General features: G+C 41.3%; 1 protein-coding gene across 4 annotated transcripts in view; it reads left to right on the forward strand.

The window, feature by feature from the left end:
* The window catches only part of ROBO1 (roundabout guidance receptor 1), a 1,387,368-nt gene that overhangs the window by 1,232,262 nt on the left and 129,933 nt on the right, over positions 1-25,173 (forward strand). For all 4 annotated transcript variants that reach the window (XM_073584451.1, XM_073584454.1, XM_073584452.1 and 1 more), the window contains 3 exons: positions 6,688-6,808; positions 12,316-12,454; positions 13,641-13,768. In XM_073584451.1, the coding sequence (XP_073440552.1) occupies positions 6,688-6,808; positions 12,316-12,454; positions 13,641-13,768 (388 nt within the window). The remainder of the gene's footprint in view (positions 1-6,687; positions 6,809-12,315; positions 12,455-13,640; positions 13,769-25,173) is intronic.

The following is a 25,173-nucleotide window of genomic DNA, read 5'->3' on the forward strand; positions in this document are numbered from 1 at the left end:
GAAATCCGAAAATTTTTGAAAGGAGGAGAAGAAAAAGGACCGGCAAATCTACCTAGTGAGATCTCATTCAAAATTTTTTCACTTGCCACCTGTGGGTGCAACGTTATAGCAGGGAGATTGTTAACAATTGAACAGCCAACACCCTCAAAGGGCGGTACGCAAAACCCTTCTGAAAAACCGTCAAACAATAATTTGCTAATCTCCGTGTTTGGATAAATGCTTAGCCAATAGTGCATGTTTTCCACCTTCACCGAAGTCAAGGCCTTTTGTGTTAGCGTCCTTAGCAGTTGACAGCTGGGTTGACTGCTTTTTGAAACACTTTGAGGTTGGATGGGAGTTCCCACAAAAAGAGCATTCATTTTTGAATTTACAGTTGTGACTCCACTTACAAAAGGAGTCATTGAATGCAAAGCAAAATCCTTTTTTAACACTGGGGGTGGAAAATTGTCTGGAAAAAGCCTGTCTTTGGGGAAGCATCAAATTAATCCACAATCCGACATCCTTAGTCCCCCAGTGAACTTCAGGGTGAACGGCCAGTTTCTGTCTAAATGCTTCATCGTAATGAAGCCAAGCTAATCCACCAAAATTTCTATATGCCTCAAGGATTATGTCCAAATGTTGAAAAAGACTACTACATAAATTTGGGTATTTCTCGCCAATGACAGCAGAATAAATGGAAAATGCTTGGATCCAATTATTGAAGGACTTGACTGAGCCCTTCCTAGAGTCATCTGACTCAAATTTGTTGTCTTTTTTTTCCAATTTATTTGGCTGTTCTCTGCGAGAAATAAATCGACGTACTGTCCATCCCAAATAAGTTCTTTAATAGCGGAACTTAAATGGAATCCAAGTGGTTATAATTCACAAACTAAAGCTTCTTTAAATGTATTCTTATTTGCATTGCCTCTCAAAGGGAGAGGATTATTAATTAAATCAATCCTAGCTGGCGGCTGAGGAATTGGAGCGATAGCTCCGCCTAAAGCCTCTGCCAGAACATCTTTAATCATTTTTTTAAGTTCACTCTGACTAGAAAATAAAGACAAGTTCAAGTCCTCACCCTTTCCATGGTTTAAGGATGCTGTAGACTGTTCTGCTGTACAGCCTGCGCTCGAGCCCTCCATGTTGGGCGAGCGCAGCTAAGAGATGCCTGCAGGTGAATCGTCATCTTCTTCCTCAGATGATGTCGCTTGCTGCGCTGGGGGCAGTGTTGTAGCCGGTGCAATCTGCTTAATTGCCGCCGCGGTGCTTTTACAACCGCAGCGCCCGTCTGCCCTGCCGGCGGAATCAGCTGACATACCCGGCCTTTGATGTTGACAACGACCGGTGTCCCGCTTTGGGCTGTGGGATTTCGTGGTAGGAGGACGGCGAGACTTCCTGGTTTGCTCCCTGACAGGAAGTCTGGAGCGCCGCGGTGATGTAGTAGGAGAATAGGCTGCCGGGGGTCTCCTACTTCTCCCTACAGATGGGGGTGCCGCGGTTGAAGCTGGAGGCTGACCCGGAGTCTGGAGCTGGGTACATGGAGCTGAGGTAGGAGTGGCAGCGTCAGGCCCTGCGGATGAAGGTCTAGTCGCCAGGCAGTTTTTAGCCATTCCAGACCTCCCTCCTCGCCGGCTCTTGCTAAAAGTTGCTGAAGAAGAGCTTCCATCTTTATAAGGAATCTTCTTTCTTCAAGAAAATGTTGTCTGAGGTAAAAACTGCCAGTGCAGGGCTTTTTATAAACACAGAAAAACCGCCATATTTCTCCAGCCAATCTTGGCCCGTTAAAACGTCGCCAAGGAAACCAGTCAGAAACCAGATATGCCCTTCTCCACAAACCATACTGAGGGCGCCCAGCCCACTTTTAAACCATTTTTTTTAAATTAAAATTAAAACAATAAATGAATATTATTACGGCCCGTATGGCCATGGGACCCCCCTTTATGTATTCCTTTATTGCGGGGGGGCTGACATTACTTCAACAAGCAGGAAGACGGGGAAAAATAATGATCAAAATCCTCTGACATGATTTATGAATGTCTGTTCATAAAAATAAACTATGGAAAGCGAGGATTCAATGAACCCCACTTTCAAACACGCTATATTCTCTGTTCAAGATGTGCTTACATCAAATCCCAACAATATTTCTATAGGAAATTCACAAAGCAAGAACTGATATTGAACACCTGCTCTTTACAGTCAGAGACCATCATGAATACCACTCTGTGCAAACAATTCAAGTTATTACAAGTGCCTCAAATATTTGCCGCTTCCACGCAGGTCCAACTATCTGACGGAGAATGAAAGCCTTTGAAAGCATCAATTAAAATAATAACTTGCAGATGGTTAAAATATGTCAGATTTTTTTTACTGTACTCTGCGAGAGCAGACTACCTCTTTCCCAACATTCTCTTGACCCTGATGTTAAAGTGTTCTTTACCTATGTCCTTCAGATGCTGTAGTTGGCAATTTTGCAGCCAATACTTAAAAGAGGTTGTCTACTATTAGGACAAAACCTTCTTTAATATTATATTTCCCCTCGTAAAATAAAAGTACCCTATATTCATCTGTGCTACTGACACCATTCCAGTGATTTGAGGCTCACATGACATTGTTATGTCTCGCGAGCCCTGCAGCAAATTAGTGGTCAGTAATGGGCTACAGTTTTCGCACCTGCTTTTGACATTCAAGGTTCGTCCAAAAGAAATAAAAGCACAGCAGTTCAATAGCAGACACTGGTTGGCTGTAGGGATCACGTGGCATAAAACTGTCAGGTCAGCCTCAGGAAACCTGGCACCAAAATTGCTGTAGTAGCGCCTGTATGGGTGTTGAGTATATTTGTTGATTTTATTTTACATTGTCATAGTAGTAGACAGTACCTTTCAGAGACACCATTACATTTTAAGTGTGTTCCCAAAGTTTGGTTTTCGGCAGAGGACTCCTATGTCATCTATGAGAGTGCATGTCTGGTGGCAGCTTTATCTGGTGGCATAAAACAAAAGGATTGGCAGTCGGAAATTGGAAAAGCCGGATCCTTAACTTCCCAACAATCAGTTGCCTGTGGTCCCTAATCTTATTAGACACTCGGCCAAACATGTCTATATCGGAAAGTTCAGCCAACCTAAAGGGGGTTTTACACATAGCGATATCGCTAGCAATATTGCTAAAGTGTCACCGATTTTGTGACGCAGCAGCGATATTGCTAGCGATATCGCTATGTGTGATACTTACCTCCGACCGGCTCCCCCGCTGTCTGTCGCTGATCGTGCGAGATCGGCCAGGTCCATTTCTTGTCGGGCGCTTCCTGCTGGCGCCGACGAGCGACGTGTGGACGCGGGCGGGAGGACGTCAGCATCGCTGCGTGTGAAGGGTAAGTAACAACCGCTGCTGCATCGCTGGTGAGATCTACCTGTTTGGCAGCTCACTAGCGACCATTTAGCGATGCACCAGTGATCCTGACCGGGTCGTATAGTGGTCGGATCGCTGGTGCATCGCTAAATGTAAAGGGGCCTTTAGTCTAAACTTCTAAAGTGTATGGTGTGCTTGATCCACACCTGGCAGATTTTTGCACTGCAAATCAAATGTTCATAGTAAATTCATGTAAAATACACTTTAATAATCTGCAAATCTGATTACCATGGCCGGTACCACGATCTACTAAGGATGTTCCATGCACAAATTCGAAAGGAGAATCTTCAGAGTTTCCATCCCATGTGAACATACCCATAGCAATTGCATCATTCTAGTCCAAGCCTGCATCCCACATGCTTTACCATTTGTGAGGCTCATTTTAACATCGATCTTGTCTTCCTACATATGGACAGTTTTCTGCATCTTTTCAACTAGGATGAAAAGAAAACCTCAAACATATGCTTTCTGTGGAGAGACGTGGGCTAAATAGCTGTTTTTTTTCTTAGAATTTCTATTTGGCTAATGACATAAGTGTATTCCATGTTGTTATATGTTGCAGTATACATTTCATAGCTGTAATTTTCAGCCTACACCATCTTTAGATATTTAATTTGTAATTCAAATGAAGGAACATTACCGCACTTGACTCATCTCAGCACTTTAAATACTGTTTGGTGTTTTAATTACTTGGATATATAAGAGCATTTAGAATATTCCCTGGTGTTTAATTAACATATGTCTTTGAAATTGTTTATGTCAAAATTGGGTCAAGTCAATACATTCAATATCCCCCCGTAGGTTGAAAATGTAGTCCTATAGACATGAAATTAATTGCACCCACCCTCTAATACGTGACACATTTTCCATTGGTTGTAAAGAGAATAACTACTTGGGTAGAAAGGCAAAATGAACAATTGTAAGTACACATGCTGTATAATATGATGACTGCAATATGTTAAGATGATATTTTGATGGAACTGCTTCTTTAATCAAGAATATATCTTGTGTAGTTTTTAAAGAAGACTTGTCACTTGGCATTAATGTGTTGTTATTATTACCCTATTGTATTGCTTTTGTTCCTTCTCATTCCTGAGATATGATCCCCTCTTTCTTGTATGTAAATCTAGTCTTATTAGACAAGAGGGTCTGGTACTCAAGAAGAGTACCACAGAGAAGAGATAATGATTACGCCTCCTTGGCTTTTATTTTATTTATTTTTTTATATAGTGCTAACATATTCCACAGCGCTTTACAGTTTTTGCACGCCTTATCATCACTGTCCCCGATGGGGCTCACAATCTAAATTCCCTATCAGTATGTTTTCGGAATGTGGGAGGAAACCGGAGTGCCCGGAGGAAACTCACGCAAACACGGGGAGAACTCCTTGCAGATGTTGTCCTTGGTGGGAATCGAACCCAGGACTCCAGCGCTGCAAGTCTGCAGTGCTAACCACTGAGCCACCGTGCTGCCCTGGCTAAAAAGACTTGATTTTCATACAAGGAAGAGGGGGCTATATCTCAGAAATGGCAAGCAAAAAAACAACATAGCCCCATTCAAGAGGTCTAGAGAAAATTGTGATTTCCACCAGGTAATATACAGTAAAAATGTATTTATGGCTAGTTTCCCCTTTGAGGGGAACCTATCGCGTTGTACCTGCGGTCCGATCTGTTGACAACCTTATACATAGAAGGAGAAGCTTAGTAAGAATGGCATATAGGTTTGTTGGGACAGTATAATTTTTTAGTTTATGCTTTGAAATCTCTTGTTTGTGTGCTTCTCAGTCCTGTGGGTGGTCCTACTCAGTGATTGACAGCTATTTCTTCATGGACATTGATAAAGGGAAGACTGTCAATCAGTGAATAGTGCCGCCCACTGTACTCCTATGTATACAGATATGGAAACTTTTCCTACAAAAATTTACATCAATCCAATCAGCTCCTTCTGCTCTACATCCTGCCTGAAGGTCAACTTTTAGGATGATTAGTTTGATCCTATACATATTGAAACCCACCTACTTGAAAATATGACTTTGTGGGGGAGAAAAACTGCTATAAGAATCACCAATGCTTGATTACCCCATTTTGTTGCCATTAAAAAATGTTTTAGGAGTCTGTAGCTACTTATGTGGCTAATAGGTTACTGTATTTTTATATTTATTCTCCAATCCTTCATCTCTTATATTGATGTCTATGACTGGTCTCTTCTTCTATGGGGGATCTTGAACAACAATCACTTCTTGATATCAATGACAGCTTGACTTCATCTTCTTTTTTATAGGGTTGCCCATAGGCATGTGATTATAGATACATCTGACCTTGAGCATTACTTGATGTGATCCAAGGTGTCCATCAATTTTTACGTCTTTCAACCATTACCCATAGGGACATGCAAATAAGTAAGAGCATGGTGACTTGGACAAAGGGTGTTAATGGGTGGCTGTGGTCTGTAAGGTTGATATGAATGATGGCAGAAGATTCAGTCAATCATGTGGGAAATTGCTCTTTGTCTCCTGTACTACTGGTGGCTTTTTGTCACAGATTCATCTCATACAGTTTAAATATCAATCAACCGTAGAGTTGCTCTATAGTAATAACATGTGGATTCTCATCACATAGCGTCAGCTGAGTCTGGAGCTTAAAGCACAGCATGGATTGTTTGTGATCTCCGCTTCCTTTCTAGGGCCGTTCTGTCCATCAGGGTAGACAATATCCTTACTTTTTCTGCTTCCCCAGATGTTCCACTGTGCATTAACACATGCTACATTTCAGCCATAAGGCGTGGTGTAAAAGATACAAGGGGCTAGATATCTCCCAGTATTTTTTTATTGCCTATATACACATTTAATGATGTGCACTTAAAAGATTTTGGTGTATTAGAGCGTAAGGGTTACCCATATGAACATACCTCTCCAAAGATCCCAAAAGGCCTGAACATTCGTGTATGTGAAACCATATATTTTCTCTCTACCTGAACACTTAATCCTACTCCACTCAGTCACTTCTATGTCCAGCTCATTTAGTGCTTGTGACTGGAGCGATTGCATGGCGCTTCACGGAGACGACCATGAATGGGACGCTCCTCTTCTCTGTACTGTATGTATGGGACATCTTTTGTGGTCTCTCTGGATGGGAAAGACTATTTTGTTTGTACATAACCTATACTGTGACCATATGACAACAAAGATTTAGATACTGTAAGCAATGTGAGCTGATGGAAAGACTACATAGGTTATTATTTGGAGAAATCCAAGGAAATACCCTATTTAGAAATACTAAAATGTAATTTGCAAATCTTTTTCAGATACGAGGCGGAAAACTTATGATCACCTACACAAGAAAAAGCGACGCAGGGAAATATGTATGTGTTGGTACCAATATGGTGGGTGAAAGAGAAAGTGAAGTTGCAGAACTAACAGTATTAGGTAAGAGTTTTCCAGCTTTTATTTTTTACATGTAATTGAACCAGAGCAGAAAGTCGCAAAGTAAGACTGGCTTGTGGACCTGGTCTGGCTATGTATTATACGGTTAGCTATCCGTTGGATTGTCCATCATATGGTATAGGGCTGCCTTTGTACACAAGCCGACCTTCTCAGTGTGCGTAGGCTGCCATTGTTCTCTGCAGTATGAGTGCTGTTTACACAGAACAAGGCTCTGCCAAGAATGATGATCTTGTTCTCAACAACCAAGTGTACTGCTCGTTCACTGGGATATCCGCAGCTTGTTTAGACTGTGCAAATTTTGGTAACTTAACATTTCTAAGAACATTCGTTCACAATAACATAGAGGTACACATGGATTTTAACAGTGGTAATTTGCTTTCTTTGGAAATATCATACGAAGAGAGAAATCATTGGAGAAGGACATCATGGTCAGAAACATAGAAAGGACATGGTGGAGAGGAAAACCAGCAATACGATGGCTTTATACTTTCAAAATAATGCCAGAAAAGGCCCTTGTGGACCTATCTAGACTTGCATAAAATCAATCTCCCTACAGATCGTTCATCCATCAAGTCACCATGGCCCAGGATTGAGCCGAAGGATGATTAAAAGTCCAGCATAGTCCAGCAGCAGTCATCATGTAGGCTTAAGTCAACAAATGTCTAAAACGGTTACAAACATGAGATTTTTATCTGCAGATCACTGAGAGATCAACTCTATAAAAAGGAGAGGAATGACAACTGAACTTACCGATTTCAGTTACATTGGCCGACTATGTAATTTGTGGGGGTATACTGACTCTCCACCACATGAGAATGTCAGGGGATAGAAGGATTGGTTAGGTTGGATTTCAATATGCTCAATCCTTTGTTCCCATAGCTAATACGATCCTATGGTAAACACATGCATGATTGGCAAAGCCGAGAATGAAGGTGTAAAGGAGAGTCAGGAAGAGTAGCTGATGATTGAATGAATGTGTTAAGGTACTGTCACACTTAGCGATGTACCAGCGATCCCGACCAGCGATATGATGCGGTCAGGATCGCTGGTGCATCGCTAAGTGGTCGCTAGTGAGCTGCCACACAGTCAGATCTCACTAGCGACATCGCCGGGGACGGGGGTCGCTACTTACCTGTCACACCAGGCGATCCTGCGTCCTCCCGCCCGGCTCCACGCGTCGCTCGTCGTCACAGCAGGAAGCGCCGCAGGCAGCTGACGACGAGAAGCGGTCCTGGACGTTCTCGCGCGATCAGCGATAACCAGCGGGGGAGCGGGTCGGGGGTAAGTATCAGACACAGCGATATCGCTAGCAATATCGCTATAACGTCACTAGTTATAGCGATATTGCTAGCGATATCTCTTAGTGTGACAGGCCCTTAAGAGAACCTGACAGTAGATTCGTGCCATCTGAACGAAACGCTAGCCGTCCTATTGCACTCGTCCGTTCACGTTTTTCTTTGAAAAGCTACAACATCAAATCTATAGAGAAATGGAGTCTATAGGGAGAACCCTAACAAGTTCCCTTTAAGCATATGCTACCAAATTAAGCTGGGTTTACCCATGATTTACAGATGAATATCTCATGTTAACGGACATCTTAATATATTTACTATGCCATAATTTTGGATAGATTATCATTATTTAAATACTTTAGCCAAATAACAAGTCAAAATCTAACCCGTTTCTTCATGTCAACAAAATTGCTACCATTTAAAGAATTCCAATTCACCAGCGAGATCGCTGTGTGTGACGGGGATCAGCGACCGGCCCCCCTGCCGGTTATCACTGATCGTGCAGCATCGGCCAGGGGCAATTTTCGATCGCTGGTCTCCTGCTGGCCAGCACGCATCGCTGCGTGTGGTAGCGAGAGACCAGCGATCAGCGACGCTGGTTTCCAAGGTAAACAGCGGGTATCTAGGAGTTGTGCGGCTCTTAGATACCCGATGTTTTGTGACAGCTCACCAGCGATCAGCCAAATGATGTCCCAGCGATCCCATCATGTCGGATCATTGGTGGGATTACTGGGACATCGTTATGTGTAATGAGGGGTTAATAGTCTAATTCCATTTTCTAGGCTTAAGAAATGCAGAAATTAAAAGAAAAAAAAAATCTAATTCAACAGACGTTGAAAATATTGTAGATGACTTCAAACCATCAACAGCAGATAAACAGTGTTAGCTTTTTCACAAAACATCTCGCTTTAATCTAATTAGTTTATTCTGCTTTATAGCGGCACAGAAAAAAAAAATCCCATAGGATAAAATGCTTTTGTTGAAACAGGTGCTGTTTGTTATTTTTGGCTGTAATAAGTGAGAGGGAACGTTTTAGTGATTGCCTGTCATTATAATTATATCTTTTGGAGAAGAGTATTAAAGAGTACTACTAATCCTAGAAAGAAAGTAATCATCATTTTTTGCATTCTCTTCATGGTGATAGTAAAAGTAGCTAACTTGGACTGCAATTATATATTTAAAAATAACAGTATTTAAGCTCATGGAGTTGGGATATGCCGCAGCTTCTGAAAGTTTCATGTTCCATCGTCTGGTGAAAGTATAAGACGTGTCCTTAGAAGCAATTATTACTATCTCCAGAACAGGATTAGGCTACAAAAACAATTGCCCAATTTTTTGGCTAGAGATGACCCCATCACTGCCCGATATATTCGCAGATCCGTAGGCTTCCTGATTAATGGTGAAGCTTTCTTCATTGATAAATTCATATGATAGCGAGACGCACTTGAACAACTGTGGAGCAGGTGGTGCTGCGGTAACTAGACACTTCATTCATGAATAAATAAACCTTAACTTTTTTTATGCTTCTTAAAACTAATCCTTAGTATTGGTTTCACACCTTGACTTTCATCAAGGCCATAAAACAACATTTTTCATCTAGTTCTTGACATTCAAGAGCTAAATTGCTGCTTGGCCAAAAAAACAATAATAAAAATGGGATGAAAGATGGTTTAAGTCAACACGACCACTGTATTAATCATCAATCTAGTTTTCCTCGCACTAATGTTTTGGTGGATGTGGAAAGCTGAAGTCTTATATTAAAAGTGCCCAAACACCTCAATTATCTGTCCACTGATCAAGCCATCTCTCCAAATTCCTTCATACACACACTCGGCTAAGCTAAGGATCAGGCATTGAAATTCAACATCACCAATCCTTCTCTTCCCTAACATAGTCATAGAATCATAGAATGTTAAAGTTGGAAGGGACCTCAAGGGTCATCTGGTCCAACCCCCTGATCAATGCAGGAGTCACTAAACCATCCCAGACCGATGTCTGTCCAGCCTCTGTTTGAAGACTTCCATGAAAGGAGAACTCATCACTTCTCATGGCAGCCTGTTCCACTCATTGATCATCCCCACTGTCAAAAAGTTTTTTCAAATATCTAATCTGTATCTTCTCCTTTTCAGTTTCACTCCATTGCTTTTCGTGTTTAATGTGCAAATGAGAATAAGGATGATCCCTCTACACTGTAACATCCCTTCAGATATTTGTAGACCGCTATTAAGTCTCTTTTTAGCCTTCATTTTTGAAAGCTAAGCATTCCCAGATCCTTTAACTGTTCCTCCTAGGACATACATTGCAGTCTGCTCACCATCCTGGTCGCTCTTCTCTGAACTTGTTCCAGTTTTTCAAAGTCTTTTTAACATGTGGTGCCTAGAACTGGACACAGTATTCCAGATGAGGTCTGACCAAGGAGGAGTAGAGGGGGATAATTACTTCACGCAATCTAGACTCTTTTCTTCTCTTAATACATCCTAGAACTGTTTGCCTTTTTTCCTGCTGCATCACATTGTTGACTTATGTGCAGTTTGTGATCTATTAGTTTACCCAAGTCTTTTTCACATGTGCTGTTGCTTAGTGCTATTCCTCCTATTTTTTTCTTGCCCAAATGTAGAATATTGTAATTCTCCCTGTTAAATACCATTCTATTAGTTGCTGCCCATTGTTCAAGCTTATCTAGATTCTTCATTATATTTTCTCTATTTTCTCTAGTGTTAGCTAGCCTGACAGGGGAGAGTCATAAAGCATCTTGCAGATTAGATGGTTGACTGGTTCTACCCTGCTGTCTTTTCTCTAAATGGGTACCTTTACTGTGTAGGTCTTTACTTAAAGAAGCACTTCCATCAAAGTTTTTATCCTCTTAATGTATTGCTGTCATCATATTTTATGGAACTGTGTACTTACAATTGCTCAGTTTGCCTTTCTACCCATCTAATTATGAAATTCTCTTTTCTCTGATCTATGTAGAAGCAGGAAGTCTCTTTTCCCTGCATATATCATACCTCTCTTCTATTCCTGACCCAGGTGCCCCCTCTCCTGCCAGGGACTTTTTCAATGACTTATGACTCATACATGGAAAATTGACCTCTTGTTTCTACATAAAGGTTAGAAGAATTCAGCTAATCAGTTTGTAAACACGTAATGTCATAGTCATATTGGAAAAGTGAAAAACTAACTGGGTACAATGGAAAATGAGCAATTGTAAGTACACAGTGCTATATAACATGATGACTGCAATATATTAAGAGGATAGAAATTTTGATGGGAGTGCTTCTTTAGTGGGGTTGTCCACTACTCAGACCACCCCTTTTAATTTCCTATGCTTCCTCATTGTAAAATAATAACTCTTATACTCATCTCCAGTGCCCTCCCAACGGTGTCAGCACTGGCTATGCTAAGGATCGCGTGACATTGTTATGAAATGCAATTCCTGCGGCCAAACATCATTTGCTTCATTCTTCCCACATTTGGATGAATCAAATACTTCCAGAGGAAATGAACTGTATGTGATTCGTTAGAAGGTTGGGAGAGTGAAGCCAGTGTTGGCTGGCCACAGGGATTGTGTGACATAATGTCACTCGATCCAAGGAGAGCTAGTGCCAACACCTCTGGAACGGCACCTACATCGGAAGTGAGTATAGGTGTTATTATTTTCCAAGAGAGGAAACATAGGGATTTATAAGGAGCTATCCAAGTAGTGAACTACCCCTCTAAACTTCACTTTAAGAAAAGGGAGGGGAAAACTGTAAGTGGATTCTTCCCTCTTCATGAGCTTTTTACTCTTTTTGCCGTGTAACCCCTTCACAATAGATCATATATCACTTATCCTCGTGATCTAATGTATATGTGGTCCACTGACATCCTGGAACATGTTGGGGGAAAGAAGTATGAGGCACGTTGGATTCTTTTGTTCCCATTAAAGTGTACTTGCTTGCTTAGTCAGGTAGGAATGTACAGTATATTGAGGAGAGAGAAGAAATGATGGCCAAGTAAGTCTTCAGCTGATATTTATTCTGTATGAGGACTTGTAGACCCTTGCCACGTGAGATTATATATTAGTTATAATGTCCTTTGTGCTGATGAAGTTGTCTGGTGATGACGACTTGGTCTTCTGAATTCAAAGGTCTGACAAATTGTATACGCTATAGAGAAAAAAGCATGTCATGACGTTAACAACTTTACTCTTACTCACAGAAAGACCGTCCTTCGTAAGGAGGCCAAGTAACATGGCAGTGACAGTAGATGACAGTGTTGAATTTAAGTGTGAGGCTCGAGGTGATCCTGTTCCTACTGTTCGATGGAGGAAAGATGATGGTGATCTGCCTAAAACAAGGTACTGTAGGCTTTACTTTTCCAAGATTAAGCATTATATAGTTCTGCACCAGGACGTTTTTTTGTAAGTGAGTCAAAGACCTTTTTAAGAATACACTGTTCTGTTGTGACTTAAAGTTAAGCCCCCGTCACACACAGCGAGATCGCTAGTGAGATCGATGCTGAGTCACAAGTTTTGTGATGCAACAGCGATCTCACCAGCGATATAGCTGTGTGTGACACGTATCAGCGACCGGCCCCCCTGCCGGGTATCACTGATCCTGTGCGAAAGCTCTGGACATTTTTTTGATCATTGGTCTCCCGCTGGCCAGCACGCATCGCTGCGTGTGGCAGGCGGGATACCACCGATCAGCGAGCTGGAGCTGGTAACCAAGGTAAACAGCGGGTTTCTAAGCACCGCACGGCTCTTAGAAAGCCGCTGTTTACCTTAGATACCAGCTCCAGCACGCTGATATCTAAGGTACACAGCGGGTACGTGCGCGCTTGTTACCCGTGTCGTTGCTGTCCTGATCGCTGGTGAAGCTGCCTGTTTGGCAGCTCACCAGCTATCATGTAGCGATACACCAGTGATCCTGACAAGGTCAAGTCGTTGTCGGGATCGCTGGGGCGTCACTATGGGTGACGGGGGCCTTACTCAAAGAGTTTTGCTCATTTTGCCGACGGACGTTTCTTCAGACCCTTTCTACATATGCACATTCAGTGCACTTGATAGAGACAGGGTGCTACATCTATGGTGGTGGCTTATGTTTTTCACAAATCAGCGGATGGGATGTTGAAAATTAGCATGCTCAATCTTTCCTTCACCTTTCATCATCAGTCAAGAGACAGTCAGAAGGCCTTCATAAAGTCAGTTGGTCCTACCAAAAATCAACGTCTTTGGCTCATTTTACTCTTATATGCATGGCTACTTTCAGACAGTCATTCTGACGTAATGTCTAACCTATCACATGCAGCTCTCTGATCTTCTGCATCTAGCTAGTACAAGATTCCAGAGATCACGTTCTGTTTAATTGAAATGATCTTTGTGTCTTGACAGTGACTTTTTTTTCCATGTGGAAATCATTTCCATCGTAACCAAACCTCTTAGTGTGGATTATGTTGATTTGATCCCGCTCAAACCTGGTCCTAAGAAGTTAATTCTGTATATTTTTTTCTTGATTTATAATCTTTTGATGCTTTCATAACAGGTATGAAATCCGGGATGACCACACACTCAAGATTCGCAAAGTTATAGCTGGGGATATGGGATCGTACACGTGCATTGCAGAAAACATGGTTGGCAAAGCAGAAGCCTCAGCGGTCCTCACTGTTCAAGGTAAGTCGTTGTGACTTACCACTATTGTAAAGCTCCACTCGTAAAGCTATTCTAAGGCTGCATTTACCCTACTAGGTCTACTCCGATCCGCTACGTGCAAGCCAGTCTGTGATCATGTAATAGTCTGCTTACAAGGGTCAACTGCACTTCCTTGTGTACAGAATGATCATTAAAATGCAGTCATTCTGTATGCAGAGAGTATAATTGTTCTCGCCAGCACGTGTGCTGCCAAGAACAAAATATTTTAAGCTTGCTTTAAAATCGTTTCACCCAAGGAACGAGCATTTTGCTTACATGTCGAGTGATTAGCGTACTGTTTAGACAGGAATAATCAAGAAACGCACGTTCCTGGGAACACTCATTCATGTTATCGGCCAGTGTAAAGCTGGAGTCACACATAGCGACTTACCAGCGATCCCGACAACGATATCAACGTGTCAGGATCGCTGGTAAGTCGCTATGTGATCGCTGGTGAGCTGCCAAACAGACAGCTTCACCAGTGATCAGCACAGCGATGCTGAAAGCCCGGCATCGCTGTGTTTGTTAGCGCTGATGCCGTATCCCTGTAAAAAAATAGAATTAAAATAAAAAATATTGTTATTCTCACCTTCCGACATCCCGCGCAGCATTCCCGCCTCTCTCCACGCTCCAGTCCCAGTAATCCTTTGCGAGAATGACCGCGAGAATGTCACGGTCTCGCCGCAGCGCGACGTCTCGCGGTCATTCGTGCAAAGGATCACTGGGACCGGGAGCGTGGAGAGAGGCAGGATGGCTCCGCGGGACGTCGGAAGGTGAGAATAACTATATTTTTTATTTTTTTATTATTTTTTACAGCTGATCGCTGGTCTCCCGCCTGTCACACACAGCGATGCGTGCTGGCCAGCGGGAGACCAGCGACGAAAAATATGTCCAGAGGTTTCTTGCAGCGATCAGCGATACCGGCAGGGGGGCCGCTCGCTGATCGCTGTCACACACAGCGATCTCGCTGGTGAGATCGCTGTTGTGTCACAAAAGTTGTGACTCAGCAGCGATCTCGCTAGTGAGATTTCTATGTGTGACTCCCGCTTAAATGCACTTTACTAGTAATGTCACTTTCTGTAATGTGACTAGTCTTTTCTATGCGTAGAAAATGACAAATACAATTAAGACATTATTTTTCTTTGCAATTCATATTTACATGTCACAGTGATGAACGATTGATGTATATGTTTTCCTTGTGACTTTTAAATTTAGGTCACATTTACATTGTGCTCCGAAGCAATATATGTCACTCTCCGCCGGATGCCAGCACTCGACGCGTCATCCATCTTGCATGGCTCCTGATTTGCATACAGACTCATTTATGTTAATTACCGTAGCATATAGAACCAGCACTATAAAGAGGTTCAATGGAAAGACAAATGTGGCAATTTTAATTTTAATATTAGTCTGAAAGGGCAGATTTATGGGCCAATAAAAAAAAACTGTGCTAAAATAGAGACATATCACCAGTATAAAATATCCCAATGGTGCTGCGCAAGTTGTGTCAATTAGGAAAAATTTCAAAAAATTTGGATCAAGTAGACAAATATTGTTGTAAATTTTCTGACCTAGTGACTGTACACTTAATATGTTCCAGTTTTTTCTCATTCCAGTGATCGGTCACTTATTGGGCTGCCTGCTATTGTTTTGATAAAGAGCTCTGCAAAGTAATACGTGGATTTCGTCCGCGCTGCCCAAATGATGAAATTCCAGAAGGTTAATAAAGTTTGACAGTGGTTTATTCTACGCGTTTCAAGGTGTCCAGAAGGTTAATAAAGTTTGACAGTGGCTTATTCTACGCGTTTCAAGGTTTTTTAAAAAACCTTGAAACGCGTAGAATAGACCACTGTCAAACTTTATTAACCTTCTGGAATTTCATCATTTGGGCAGCGCGGACGAAATCCACGTATTCCTTTGCAGAGTTCTGTTTCTGATAGTCAGTGACCGACTTGTGGATCTGCAACAGCCCTTATCTATACTTGCTTTGAATACCTACGACGAGGTGACCAGTTTTCTGTCAAACCGCTTACTTTATTTGTGGGATAAGACCCTATATTGCGCTTGTCTCCCTCTTTCCTCACAATACTAATTGTTTTGATAAAAGCACACTTTATCAGCAGGAGATTATCACTAGAGGAATAGTAAACCTGCTGCTATCTTGTCCTCCGTATTCATGTATATCATCACCCTCGCCAACTAATTGTCAGCTTTCTGCCTATGCACAGTGAACAAAGAAAGCAGCCAATCAGTAGTGGGGGGCGAGGTTACACAGCTCAGCATTCATAGAACTGGTAGATCTGCACCAGATGAAACAGCAGCAAGCAACCCAGTTATTGACAAATTACTGGAATCAGGGTTTCTGCCTCAACATCACGCTGCTCTCAGATGGGAGAGCAAATACCTGGTGACAAATTCAATTTACAAAGTTTTAAATGAGCTTGGAAAGTGTTTTCCAGCAAGTGTCTCTTTTAAAAAAATAGAGTGGTTGGTGTAGGATTGAAAATGGTTAGGGTCTTGATCTGTCACCAGCATGTGCATTGGAGGGATATGGTGGAACCGTGGCAGGATCGGCAGCTGTCATATATCCCATTGCAAAGGCATACAGTGGGGCACATTGTTAATTTACACCCATGAAGAATATTTTTTCATCCTTATTTTTAAACCCTTCACCCCCGGGTAATTTTCCATTCTTCATTTTCGCTTTTTCCTCCCCTTTTTACAAGAGCCATAACTTTTTATTTATATTTTGCCATCAGTACGGCCGTATGAGGGCTTATTTTTTGCCGGAGGAGCTGTATTTTGAATGACACCCATCCCGCTCATATCTGTCGATCTCTATTTTTTTTTTTTTTTTGTCCTCTATCTATTACCTAGCTAATGTGTATTATCTGTCTATCTAGTATTTAATATCTGGCTAACTACCTACCTATTTAACCCCTTCATGACCGGCCTATTTTCCATTTTTGCGTTTTCTTTTTTTTTCCCCTCACCTTCTTACAAGAGCCATAACTTCTTCTTCCATTCACATAACCGTATGAGGACTTGTATTTTGCGGGTCGAGTTGCATTTTTGAACGACACCATTCATTTTATCATGTGATTCACTGGAAAGCGGGAAAGAATTAAAAAAAAAAGTGCAATTCCACAATTTTTTCTTAACCATGTTCACTATATGATATGTTTTGTGGTAGATATGATGTTTTAATTGCCTGTTATTGTATTTTATTGCATTTTTATGATAACAAAAAAAACACCTAATTTTGATTTTGGCATTTTGATTCCTTTTTCTTGTTATGATGTTTACCGATCAGAATAATTTATTTTATGTTTTGATACATCGGGCGTTTCTGAACGCAGCAATACCAATTTTGTGTACTTTTTTTATTTTTTTATTTTTAATGGTACAAAAGGAGGTTGATTTGAACTTTTGTGTTTTTTTTAAATTTGTCAAATATTCGTTAAAACTTGTATTTTTTATTTCTTACTTTTTACTGTGGTCAATAGTCTCCTCAGGAGACTTGAAGTTGCAATCATCTGTATAGAAGAAATCATGATCTCCTATGAATGCTGTCCACGGGCTGGCTTTCACAAGAGGGCGCCGACGGGCGGGACATGTGACACGCTTTCAGCCGACGCGTGTTAAATGTTGCTGTCAGCTATTGACAGCTGCATTTAACTGCTTAACAGCCGTGGGTGGATCTCTGATTAAATGAGCCATCAATTGCGGGGAAAGATGCGGGCTCATCACCGGAGCCTGCATTAAAGGCTCATTTTGCCTTTCTTCCCTGTTAATTCTTTTTTTTTCCATTTGGTCTATGACTAGCTGAATCCTTCTAAGCTCTATGTAGAAAAAGGAGGTCAATTTTCCCTGCATGAGTCATGAGTCACTGCAAATACCCCCTGTTTCTACAAAGAGCTGAAAAAAAGAGGAGAATTATCTGGGTAAAAAGGCAAAATGAGCAATTGTAAGTCCACAGTGCTATATAATATGATGACTGCAATATATTAAGAGGATAAGAGGAGGATGAGAAGGAGAGTTTCTTTTACACTGTAATCTGCTTTGCCATTCCGTTTTGCAAGCAATTGAAACCAACTTATTGTTGACCAATGGATACCAAGATATTTTTTTTTTTTGGCTTCCGTTGAATGAATGGTGCTCCGTGAATACATTTAGAGCACTTGTAGATCTGCAGCAGATAAAACTTGTATCAAAACTGCAGCAAGCAGCCCAGTAAGTGACACATCACTGGAATTGGAATCTCTGCCCCTACATCAGGCTTCTCTCAGACAGGGTAGCAAAAATTTGGTGACAGATTCCCTTTTGGAAGTTTTAAATATGCTTGCACAGTGTTCCTTAATACACCTATCTAACAAGTGTCTTTCTTAAACATTTGGGGTGGTGTGTGCAGGATTGAAAATGGTTAGGGACGGGTTTTGATCTGTCTACATCATGTACCTTGGATGTATATATGGTGGAAAGATTTCATCACATATCTTATAGTTGCCCTATGGAAACCAAGATAAAGCTTTTTTGGGCCTCTTTCGATGTGTCCGATAGTCGTAGGCCCACATCAGAATGGGTCTTGATATTGCTGCACATCATTTTTCAAAAAGTGTTTCTGATAGTACGTTTGCTGTCGCCAGACCGGGTCTGGATTATAACTAACCAATGAGTGTGTCCCCACGACGTGCCCATCATAGTGCAGTGGGCCATGTATTCTTGTAGGGTGCCCTGCATAAGACAGCGAGCCTGATGATTTCACTATAGAATACAGAGGGATCATTCTGTTTTTGTGGGAAGGAGCCATCTGCATGTTTACAGAGTAGATTATTTGCTCTGAACTTCCCACTGTAATCTGAAGGTTTGCTTCAAAGGACGTTAAGAGCAATGTATCTTTGAGGGTTAGTGTTTAGTGGGATTTAGACTTTCATCGCTTTAACTATGTTTATCTTTAGTATTGATTCTCTATGATAAAAGAGCCATGAAAAGAAATACATTCCTGGCCTGGATATACATGGCCTTCAAATATCACCGCTACCTCTCATCTCTCCTTTATTCTATAGAAGCAAACATATCGCGTACAGGGCAGTATTTATACACCCTAGTGCAAAGGAAAAAGGGGGCTTTGACACGGCCAGCCGATAATTGCCGTGTGTAATGTTATGGATTAAACAATATTTCTTATTCTATGCAATTTTAAGAGAATCTTATTGATCCTTGAATCTCCATTGGTCATAAAAAATAGCTTCCAAAATATATCATTTGCCTGGGAAGACTTCTTTCGCATGTCGAAAAAGGAAAGATAAATCCAAAGGGAGTTCGTAGCTATATTCCGCGCTGCCGCTTTAGACAAATTCCAGGAGAATGCTGTATGATTGCAGTGGTTTTATTCTACGCGTTTCAGGGGTCTCATGCCCCCTTCATCAGGAAATACGATGGTATTCCTGATGAAGGGGGCATGAGACCCCTGAAACGCGTAGAATAAAACCACTGCAATCATACAGCATTCTCCTGGAATTTGTCTAAAGCGGCAGCGCGGAATATAGCTACGAACTCCCTTTGGATTTATCATTTCTTCTGGTCACTGAAGACCTGTGGATCTGCAGCAGCCGCTACCTACACGCTCTTATCTCATCCTAACCAGGTGAGCATATTTCAAGATATACTGTCCTTTGTAACGTGGATAAGACCCTATTGCGCTTTTTGTCTCCCCCCCCTTTTTTTTGCAATAGAAAAAGGAAAGAAAAAGAGGAGGGAATAGTGCCTCACTGTGTTTTGTGTGCTAGGTAGCCTCTGATACAGTAAGGATCCAAATTCCGTTTGACCATCGGATGAATTAGGAAAAAAAAAACCGGATCAACAAACTGGATTTCAATAAAAAAATTCTTCCTTATTTCATTCCGTTAAAAAAGATTGCCCAGACAGATTAAAAGTGGTATAGCATTCTAACGCGTTTCTGGCCGTAGACCTTAGTCCTTCTTTCCCATGTCCTTTGTGGTCTAGCGTCTCACCCATCTGTCACTGGTCCGATCAGCCACTTATTCTTACAGATGTGTGGCTCAACAAATCCCAAGAAGTGTGGTCTGAGATGACCATCGAATCTGCCAAAATTCAAAATCACCAGATTCTCTTGAATTCAATCCTGGAAATTCTATTTGGATTAAATTCATTTGTGCAAATCAAGTTTGCCATTAAAAGACCCCAGAGCATAAAAAACCTGAGCCAAAATATATATATATATGTGTGTGTATATATATATATATATATATATATATATATATACAGTCATATGTTAAAGTTTGGGCACCCCTATTAATGTTAACCTTTTTTCTTTATAACAATTTTGGTTTTTGCAACAGGTATTTCAGTTTCATATATCTAATAACTGATGGACTCAGTTATATTTCTGGATTCAAATGAGGTTTATTGTACTAACAGAAAAATGTGCAATCTGCATTTAAACAAAATTTGACCGGTGCAAAAGTATTGGCACCCTTATCATTTTCTTGATTTGAACACTCCTAACTACTTTTTACTGACTTCCTGAAGCACTAAATTGGTTTTGTAACCTCATTGAGCTTTGAACTTCATAGCCAGGTGTATCAAATCATGAGAAAAGGTATTTAAGGTGGCCACTTGCAAGTAGTTCTCCTAATTGATTCTCCTATGAAGAGTGGCATCATGGGCTCCTCAAAACAACTCTCAAATGATCTGAAAACAAAGATTATTCAACATAGCTTTTCAGGGGAAGGATACAAAAAGTTGTCTCAGAGATTCAACCTGTCAGTTTCCACTGTGAAGAACATAGTAAGGAAATGGAAGAACACAGGTACAGTTCTTGTTAAGCCCAGAAGTGGCAGGCCAAGAAAAATATCAGAAAGGCAGAGAAGAAGAATGGTGAGAACAGTCAAGGACAATCCACAGACCACCTCCAAAGACCTGCAGCATCATCTTGCTGCAGATGGTGTCACTGTGCATCGGTCAACAATACATTGCACTTTGCACAAGGAGAAGCTGTATGGGAGAATTGTTGTGAGTTCATTTTCCCCTCTGTCACTGAGGCCTGGTGAACTCCCTATTCTAGTGAAGGAAGGTAGTGAGCCTGATTATCAGGCACCTGGGACTAATGAAGACGATTGGCTGAGTGGAGTCACTGACTGGATTTAAGGCAGCCTACGCCCTTTCTGCCCTGCGGGTGACTTCTCTGTGGACTCTTGGACACCAGTTTGATTCCTGCTCTCCTAAAGCTAAGTTTTTTTTTTAAACACAATTCTTTCCTGCTATTGAGTACCCCAGGATCTGCGGTTAGGCGGGTGATTCTGTTATGATTGAGTCACCGTAGGAGGCAAAAACAGAAATGCTAGCTAAGTCCTGAAAACCAGAGAAGTTGGCAACTATCAGATTGCAGACCCCTGAACCTATCAACACAACTAGCAGTAGCCGTGGGGGGTTCCTACAATGACCTAGACCCCTCGATCACAGCCGGAGAGATACATAGGCCTAAAGAAGGAAAGGGGAAATCTAACTGCCCCAGAGCGGACCCCAAAGCAATAGGCAGCCCCCCACATATAATGACGGTGAAGCAAGATGAAAACACTTACACAGACAGAAAGACAGGCTGAGCAAAGACGGGGCCCAAAAACTACCTAGATAGGAACGGATAGGAAGGCTGCTGTCTGCAATCTGCCAAAACCCTATCAGAGACAAAAGCCAACAAGCTGATATAAAAATGGCCCTGAAGCAACTAAGCTTCAAAAACTAAATCAGCACTCAGGTACTTTTCAGAAGACAGAGCTCAAGGAACACTGCACACTCCAGCAGGGAGTGGCAGAATCCAAAAAGCAAGAAAAACAAAAACAAATCTTAGATGCAAAAAGGCAAAACAGAAAACTTAGCTTTAGGAGAGCAGGAATTAGACTGGTGTCCAAGAGTCCACAGAGAAGTCACCCGCAGGGCAGAAAGGGCGTAGGCTGCCTTAAATCCAGTCAGTGACTCCACTCAGCCAATCGTCTTCATTAGTCCCAGGTGCCTGATAATCAGGCTCACTACCTTCCTTCACTAGAATAGGGAGTTCACCAGGCCTCAGTGACGGAGGGGAAAATGAACTCACAACAGAGAGTGATGCGAAAGAAGCCGTTTCTGCAAGCACACCACAAACAGAGTCGCCTGAGGTATGCAAAAGCACATTTGGACAAGCCAGTTACATTTTGGAAGAAGGTCCTGTGGACTGATGAAACAAAGATTGAGTTGTTTGGTCATACAAAAAGGCGTTATGCATGGAGGCTAAAAAACACAGCATTCCAAGAAAAACACTTGCTACCCACAGTAAAATTTGGTGGAGGTTCCATCATGCTTTGGGGCTGTGTGGCCAATGCCGGCACCAGAAATCTTGTTAAAGTTGAGGGTCGCATGGATTCAACTCAGTATCAGCAGATTCTTGACAATAATGTGCAAGAATCAGTGAAGAAGTTGAAGTTACGCAGGGGATGGATATTTCAGCAAGACAATGATCCAAAACACCACTCCAAATCTACTCAGGCATTCATGCAGTGGAATAATTACAATGTTCTGGAATGGCCATCCCAGTCCCCAGACCTGAATATCATTGAACATCTGTGGGATGATTTGAAGCGGGCTGTCCATGCTTGGCGACCATCAAACTTAACTGAACTGGAATTGTTTTGTAAACAGGAATGGTCACAAATACCTTCATCCAGGATCCAGGAACTCATTAATAGCTACAGGAAGCGACTAGAGGCTGTTATTTTTGCAAAAGGAGGATCTACAAAATATTAATGTCACTTTTATGTTGAGGTGCCCATACTTTTGCACCAGTCAAATTTTGTTTAAATGCAGATTGCACATTTTCTGTTAGTACAATAAACCTCATTTGAATCCAGAAATATAACTGAGTCCATCAGTTATTAGATATATGAAACTGAAATAGCTGTTGCAAAAACCAAAATTGTTATAAAGAAAAAAGGTTAACATTAATAGGGGTGCCCAAACTTTAACATATGACTGTGTGTGTATATATATATATATATATATATATATATATATACATACACACAGCTCTGGCAAAATTCAGAGACCACCACATCTACACCCCGTCATGGACAGCCCATTCTCCAGACCTGAACCCCATCGAAAACCTCTGGAATGTAATCAAGAGGAAGATGGAAAGTCACAAGCTATCAAACAAAGAAGAACTGCTTTCATTTTTGCGCCAGAAGCAGTGTGAAAGACTGGTGGCAAGCATGCCAAGACGCATGAAAGCTGTTTTTAAAAATCATGGTTATTCCACAAAATATTGATTTTTGAACTCTTCCTGAGTTAAAACATTAGTATTGTTGTTTCTAAATGATTATGAACTTGTTTTATTTGCATTATTTGAGCTCTGAAAGCACTGGGCTTTTTATTTCACCATTTCTCCTTTTCAGAAAAAAAAAATTAGTGCTTGGAAATTCGGAGACATGTTATCAGAAGTTTATGGATTAAAAGAACAATTTACATTTTTCTCAAAATATACCTATAAAGAGAAAAATCAGACAAACTGAACATTTGGACTCTTAATTTTTGCCAGCACTGTATATACATTAAGGATGACCGCATAGATTTGCGAGACTCTGGTCCAACGTCCAGGTCAGTGGTACTTGGCAGCTAGAACTTCTGGCTTCCTCGATGTGGCCCTTAATTTGTCAGGGTAGGCACGACATCATCTGAGCATCACGTTGCGTAGATGACGTTGTGCCAGCCCACTCTAATTAAAATCCGCACCAGGAACGACGGAAGGTAAGAGATTCGCAGGCCTCTTGTCCAACCGTAAGATGCCACTAACCTCAAAGCTGGACCAGTGTCTGAGAATAGATGCGCTCATCTCTAGTATGGTACACATATATGTACACACACAGTGGGTACGGAAAGTATTCAGACCCCTTTAAATTTTTCACTCTTTGTTTCATTGCAGCCATTTGGTAAATTCAAAAAAGTTCATTTTTTTCTCATCACTGTACACTCTGCACCCCATCTGGATTGAAAAAAAAACAGAAAAGGAAAAATTTTTGCAAATTTATTTAAAAAAGAAAAGCTAAAATATCAATTTACAAGATACAATTCTCAGAAAAATAGGAAAACGGCAGAAGCGTGCTGTTTGCACAAGTTGTCAGACCTCACACATTGAGGATGACTTGTGTCAACTGATATTATGTTTATTATATTCCTACGCATCTTTCCTGAAGCAAAGGTGAAGCTATGGTTTTATGTTATCCTTAAATTATTGGAATAGTTTCTTCTACTGGACTCCATCCACAAAACCTTAATACCCCTCAGTGTAAATGTTGTATGTCACCAGATGTCACACTGTAAACTGAAAATATTTAGACCTGATGAGGCTGGTATACTTACTATGGAAATCCATGTCAACATAGCTGTATGCTAACGAAATAACAATGATTACTTTACCGTCAGAGCTTATTTTCATATTAGGCATGGAGAATTTCATAAAGGATTATTGATATGAAATTTCTAAGTGAGTACATCAGCCTTATTGGGTCTAAGAGATCTGTATAATAATATATGCAGATGGTATTATGAAATTTGATCCATTTTAAGGTTGGATATCCTTTATTAGATGTCAGCAACACTTTTACAAAAAAACCTCCAATCTCTTGACAGGATCCAGTTTTGTTTCCGAGCTGTTTATCAGGAATTTCTAGGCTTGGGGTACAAGAGTGCAGTCACTTTACGTGCGCATAGTGCACTGCACGCTGTTAAGATTCTCCGGTGCCAGAAGCGGGCAGTCATGTGACTTCAAGTATGCGATTTGCATACTTCTGGCCACATTCCAACAAGACATGTTCGGTGAAAGAGGTTGTGCTCATCTAGTAGGCATGTGACTCCATGTATGCGATTTGCATACTTCTGCCCACATTCCAACAAGGCATGTTCGGTGAAAGAGGTTGTGCTCATCTAGTAGGCATGTGACTCCATGTATGCGATTTGCATACTTCTGGCCACATTCCAACAAGACATGTTTTCGGTGAAAAAGGTTGTGCTCATCTAGTAGGCATGTGACTCCATGTATGCGATTTGCATACTTCTGGCCACATTCCAACAAGGCATGTTCGGTGAAAGAGGTTGTGCTCATCTAGTAGGCATGTGACTCCATGTATGCGATTTGCATACTTCTGGCCACATTCCAACAAGGCATGTTCGGTGAAAGAGGTTGTGCTCATCTAGTAGGCATGTGACTCCATGTATGCGATTTGCATACTTGTGGCCACATTCCAACAAGGCATGTTCGGTGAAAGAGGTTGTGCTCATCTAGTAGGCATGTGACTCCATGTATGCGATTTGCATACTTGTGGCCACATTCCAACAAG

This window comes from Dendrobates tinctorius, unplaced genomic scaffold, assembly GCF_039654945.1.
Source record: "Dendrobates tinctorius isolate UK_male_01 unplaced genomic scaffold, ASM3965494v1 ptg000084l, whole genome shotgun sequence".
Classification (NCBI taxonomy): Eukaryota; Metazoa; Chordata; class Amphibia; order Anura; family Dendrobatidae; genus Dendrobates; species Dendrobates tinctorius.